This window comes from Rhagoletis zephyria, unplaced genomic scaffold (assembly GCF_001687245.7).
Source record: "Rhagoletis zephyria isolate East Lansing unplaced genomic scaffold, Rhagoletis_zephyria_1.1 Rzeph_scaffold_02623, whole genome shotgun sequence".
Taxonomy (NCBI): Eukaryota; Metazoa; Arthropoda; class Insecta; order Diptera; family Tephritidae; genus Rhagoletis; species Rhagoletis zephyria.
In genome coordinates, this window is record NW_016159707.1 from 54170 (window position 1) to 60502 (window position 6333).

General features: G+C 38.5%; 1 protein-coding gene across 1 annotated transcript; it reads left to right on the plus strand.

The window, feature by feature from the left end:
• Positions 1-2546: 2546 nt before the first annotated feature.
• Positions 2547-4332, plus strand: LOC108367293 (arabinose-proton symporter-like). The gene is made up of 3 exons (XM_017621879.1): positions 2547-2732; positions 2800-2963; positions 3051-4332. Exons 1-3 carry the CDS (start codon positions 2657-2659, stop codon positions 4185-4187), a joined length of 1377 nt encoding a protein of 458 aa, XP_017477368.1. The 5' UTR covers positions 2547-2656; the 3' UTR covers positions 4188-4332.
• The last annotated feature ends 2001 nt before the right edge of the window (positions 4333-6333 follow it).

Below are 6333 nucleotides of genomic sequence, written 5' to 3' on the forward strand. Positions count from 1 at the left end.
TCATTTATGTATACATTTGTCTATATCTATCTCGATTCGTTTTGCCTGTTACAAACAACCGTTATGTGAACAAAGTTATAATACCCTTGTGCACAAGTGCGCTCGGGTATAAAAAAGCTTGCATGTTAACAAGCACTCTATGTTCGTAAATATGTCATCGATTAAGATAAGAATATACTCGTTACGACGCCACTTTTCCCACTAACTAACAAACTTTGTTATCATTCACGCTGCCACTGTCGAAACATTGTGTACCCTAATTTATCTACAGAAATATATATATCGCCAACTTAGCGTGAAAAGTGGCTACGTCCACTTTTTTTATGAAAACACATATTTTCATATAAGAAGCAAGAAAAATTTTAAATGCATCGTTCATCGTTTCCGAAAGGAATTACTTTCTTTGCATTTATATTCAACGAAAGGTAAATTCGCTAAGTCGAAGAAAGGCACAGAAAATTCGATAAGCAAAATAAACTAAACCGTTAGGGTGTTAAGAGCGCAGTTGCTGAAAGAAAAAGTTTTTTTTTAATAACAGCGGTTGCCCTCAGCAAACAAAGGCAGACCTCCGAGTGTATTTCTGCCACGAAAAAAGCTTCTATAAATCTATTTGCCGTTCGGTGGCGGCGTAAAACTGTGGGTCCCATGGGCGTACCCAGGTAGGGGCTAACCCCCGTAACTTTCAAATTTTCCTTATATATATATATAAAATAGTACCCTGAAATGCCAGCTTAATAGGGTCGAGATCAAACCACGTATCCCATAAAAAAAAATTAATATTAAAAAAATGTACTATTTTGACAGTTTATGTTACCCTTCTGTTCGACTTTGTTTACATTTACTTGAAAAATGTCATCGCCGACGGGTATACGTAATCTTGAGTTGTATCATTCTCGAGTGTGGGCGCCAAAATGTTATTATTATTATTATTATTAAGAGTGTTTTCTGCTTCTTTGCTAGTCAACACAGTTATAAGTTTTTCCCTCGTACTACTTATGACGTGTTTGAGAGCTGCTACGAATAAACAGCAAGCTTTCTTATTAGCCGATTATTAAACAACTAGACTCTAACAATAAAGCTGATAAGAAATATTTCTACGAAGCTATTTTTAAAATACTGACAAATGCACCGTGCACCGTGCAAGGGCTTTGCAAGACTTCGAGAATGTCCGTAATATTTCACCTTTAGAGACACCAATTCTGGCAAATATTGAACTTAAGATTAGCGATTCTGTGAAATATCTGGTATTCTTGCTGGATGAGAATCTAAACTGAACACCAAATACATTTGAGCTTTTGGAAAAAGCTATGACAGCCCTCGCAGCGCAATCTGTGTAACTGTGTAATGTTATGGCCAGGCCAATAATTTTAAATGAATACATTATGGGGAATATGAGAAAGCAAAATGCAGCTGGTGCAGCCATAAAACTGCAAAAATTTTCTAGCTAGAGATGGAATCACTGTGGTCACAAACTTATTCTGGATGGACTTAATTAAAGTCATTTGGCTGCCAACCACAACATTCGACAAAGGGTATTGGGGGAAATTCCGAGGAGAAGGCAATATATCCACGATGTTCCTAGACCCCCCGACTCTATTCAGTTCTACAGTGACAGATGTAAAATATAAAACAAGGTCAGATGAGGACTGTACTCAGAAAAACTAGGAGCTCAAGTCGTTCCGGTTATCAGACCATTACAAGTCGATCTTCGGGCTATAAAGCCAGCAGTCGAGCGTTCATGGATAAAGGAAATCGGACAGAATAAGATCTATATTTTCTGCGTCAGACAGTCAAACAGCTTTAAAAGCTCTGAATGCTCGGTCACAAGTAATTCAGAGCAGGTCACATCAGTTTAGAGAGGCATGCAGGTAGACTCGGGATCTTTTAATTAATTCTGCACGAGCATATTTGAAACTCTTTTAAGAAGTTAACTGAAGAAAAAAATACTGTGGGTTAGGCGACTTCTGCCCCCATGGCCACAAATAAGGCGTTAACTAAAATTCGCCAAATCCACATATTGATTTATATGGCTGTGTGGTATCACAGTAGGTCCGATTGAGGGCCTAAGTATATCGGTGTACCTAGCAGCAGTTACTTCCACTTGTATCTGAGTGGTTAGAGTTGCATACTACGAGTAAGACTCCGTGGTATACCGTTTCCATTCCTGGTTTTTAATAACAGCGGTCGCCCTTCCGCAGTGAACGGCAAACCTACGGATCTATTTTGGCAATGAAAATGCTACTAACAAAAACACGAAGCCTACGTAAACTGTATGCTACTCGATTTATGTGATAGCGCCAAGATGCACAGCACAAATTTTGTGAATAAGTTCGACGTAACGAAAAATGGAAACACAAAATATTTTGCTTTCCTCTGCCTTTTAATATATTTAACTGGTGGAGCTATAAAAAAAAATAAACGAATGCCGAATTTATTACCTCCCTTTTTAAATATTTCACAGAGAGATAAGACATGAATCATTTTGATAGTGGAAACCAAAAAGTTTTTTTCCCTTTAGTATTATCGAAAGCTTCATGGAGCGCAGAACCACAAGCGTAGGGAAAAGAACACGCTTTATATTTTTCACTTTTCTAGCATTTTTCCTTTTATTCGCGTTGTTTTTTGCGCTTTTTTTGCTTAACTAGTATTTGACAAAATGACTACAATTAATTCCATAGAAAACCGGGGACGTTTTTCGACTGATCTTCCACAGTCCAATGCTTTGTTATCAGGTGAGTTAGTGGCATTCATCGGCGTGGACTAGAAATCAAAATTTGTATTTTATTTTTTTATTTACAGAGGTTTTCCTTTTTATAACCGGCGGCTTTCATTTGGCCGTAAGTGTGGGCTGGAGCGTTATCGCATTTAATTTACACTTTCAAATATGCTGGTTCATTGGGATAGCGATAGGTTGTGTGCTCGCACCACTGATTGCCCTGTGGAAATATAAACGACTGATTATCGTAAGTACAGGTGTAAAAACCGAAAATCATTAAAAAGTATAAGGAACCTCGGCGCATCCTTATTTCAAATATTTTCCATCCATACAGTTCTCTCCGATATTAATGGTCAATGTTTCAGCCATAGTCAGCATAACTGCTTCTAGTAATACCACAGCACTGATCGCTGCGCGCTACTTGAATGGCATTGCCATCGGCCTGATCACAGTCTCATTCATTGCGGATGGCAGTGAAATTGCGTCAGAGTATCACCGGAGCTTTTGTTTGGCATTGGAACAACTTGGTCTAGCAATCGGCGCTTTTATACAAATTATATACACCGCAGCTTGGCGTGAAGATACAGACTTCAATCCCTACTGCCTGCAAGGCATATTTTGCATAGTTTTCGGTATTATTGCAACGGCTTTGACATTTACTTCGATCGATTCGCCAGTTCTCCAGTTGCGAAGAGGTGATGAACCTGAAGCTTTAAATTGCGTAATACGCCTATATCGGCCAACTATAATGAACAACAGCAAGCAAGCCATCTTTAACAAACTCAAAGAGTATGTGGCTATGAATGAATCGATGCCGCCGGGAATGTGCTTCTTATGGAGTTTGAGCCCGCTGATAAGGCTTTTGGTGTACCGAACTATGCTTTCATTTATCGTAGCACTGCCGATTACCAAAGCTCTAAATTGGTCTGCCGATATCAGCGTTGGAGGTTTAAATGTCAATTGGCCACCTATTCTCTATGGATTTCTAACGCTATTGGGTGTAGTTGTGGGTACCGTAACAAATTATGCTATTGGCCGTAAGGCGGTGAGTCTTATTTCGTTATTATGTGTCGCTGGCTTAACAATCGGCGTTGGTGTAATCTTTCATGATTCAACATGGCTGATTGGTTCCACGCAAATGGCGATTGCCTGCACGCTTCTAATGATTGCACAAATTTTTGGTGGAATATTTGCGCCCAGTACTACAATTTATCTTGGTGAAGCGTTTCCGTTGCAATGGAAACGCTATTTCATCGCTTTTACTGTCATCGTTCAATATATGGTGGATCTGATCATAGTATGCAAATTCACTTTTGATGGATACAATGAATATATCTTCTGCATCTCTGCTGGCGTAATAATTTTTGCTGGCGTAGTCTTCTTCTCAATCACAATGCCAGAAACACGAAAGGCTACGCTGAGAGAAGCACAAGAAAAATTCTCATATGCACTACACTTGGAATTTTATTGAGATAAATTTAATCAAACGGAAAGCGGAGGGCGTAATGTACATTTCCGTATCGAGTTCAAAACTTATGCCGAATATTCACTAGGCATTGAAATGACAAAAACTTAGTTCCTTTAAAAAACCAATTGATGAAAATTACTTCGAAGTAATGCCACCAATATTTGTGTCACTTTATGCCCAGCGGAATGCGGGCACTATACCTACATACATATATAAATCTCGAAATTAAAACACTGTTTTAAAACAGATTCTCATAAAAATACAATCGATGTTCGGAGATGACGTAAAACTGTAGGTCCCTCCCCTTTGTGTGGCAACATCAACACGCACACCACAAATCGGAGGAGAATTTCGGCCAACCACTAACGTATTATGTAAGCGCCAATCTATTATTTATTATTTAGTTGTAGCAAATTGTCACCTTTTCATAGTTTTTGTTTAAATAAAATAATTACCATAAACATAGATCACCAAATGCCACTGAATACTCTGTAGTTATAATTTTTCAGGGATCTTGCCCCATTTCACTTAGATCAAACGATCAGAAGGTGTTGTTAACAGTTTGGTCTCTTTTTCTAGGACTCCGTATATATGCTACCGACCGACCTTGAGTTATTTCTGCATTTGTTACTATTACATCAATTTTGAACTTTTGTAAGTATCCAACAAAAAGTAAGATTAGCAAAATTGCAGCTCCCAATCAGCCAGTTGCTATCACCCCGTGAAATCTTTACCAAACAAAATGTATATTTCATCCATGCCTGATTGTTCATCGTGGCCGAAACGAAGTTACCAGGATTTTTTAATATTCATACCATTATTATTCCTACCAGCTAGCTAAATCCGGATAATTTGTATCGCCCAGTCCGGCTTCATAATAATCTTGCTAAGCGACTAATGAAAAATAGAGATATTTGGTTTAGCAGTCGAAAAATGAAACATCTGTTAACGGACCGAATAATATCAATTTCATCGGGATCCGAAACATGGAAGTATATGGCACTAGAACAGCGCAGACGTGCATAGAGAGAGTTTAACCCTGAGTCTATAGACAGATTTAAAATGGCCCTCCCACGGAAGATTCTTTGGTCCAGACATTCAGAGTAAAATATTTCTCTGATCGCCACTGGTCCAATAACACAAAAAACAACGGGCGGCCAACAGCTTTATCACTTGACTGATACAACTGCTTTCAGCGATGGTTTCTCGTGAGATAAGGGTTGATAAAGCTCGTCTTCTGTATAGCCACGTTAGAGAAGTTATCGCATTTCAAAGAGTCTAGACAAACAAGTAGTACGACGCTCGGTGGTCTGAGAGTGGTAGAAAGTAATAATTTCTAAACATGTCTACTTACAGGTTTTAAGGCTTTTTCCTGAGAAAAACTATACCAGCAATTATCAAAGCACACAGGAATTCGGTGTTGTATGAATAGAATTTTTACATAAGAATTTGAATACGCATTTTGCGGGCTCATCAGTGGTAGTGGAATGATCGATTGAAACTGGATCTGTCATCATCTTCAATATGAAGTTCAATATTCAACCTGATGATGGAGACTTTAACAAACGTTACAGAGCAAATATACTTAGGAACCATTTACAATAAGAGCGTGCAATTGCGTGCGTAGGCCTATGAAATTGATATCATCTGCCAGTTCTCCTGCCTATTCGAAATAAGAAAGAGAAGTAAAGCTCACTGGTCAACAGAAAGTACCCATATCACTGTCGACACTTATAATTTTGAGATAATAGAGGATGTCGCCCTAGAATTGCGAAGTAGAAGATCTCTTGGTATGTGAGACAGTTGGCAAGTAAATCCAACAGGGTAGGGTGGACGATGGTGTTATTTGACGACGTATCACTTTGGGTGTGCGGGGAAAAAGATTATTTTTAACAAATTATAACAAAGATTTCCTCCAGCTTTTGCTGCGAGGTAAATAAAAGCTTTGTGCCAAGTTTTGAGTTGTGACTCTTTTGAAGACGGTGTGCGTACCGTCTTTCTCATCACAGTCTTTCGAAAGACAAAAGAAAATTGCCAATTCTGGCAACTATAATGAAAGCTCGTTTTTCCTTTCGAAGGACTAATTTAAAAATCTGCCAAAGCGGAGGTATTAGCGTTAGTGTGTTTGTCTTTTAGCAATAAGTTTTAT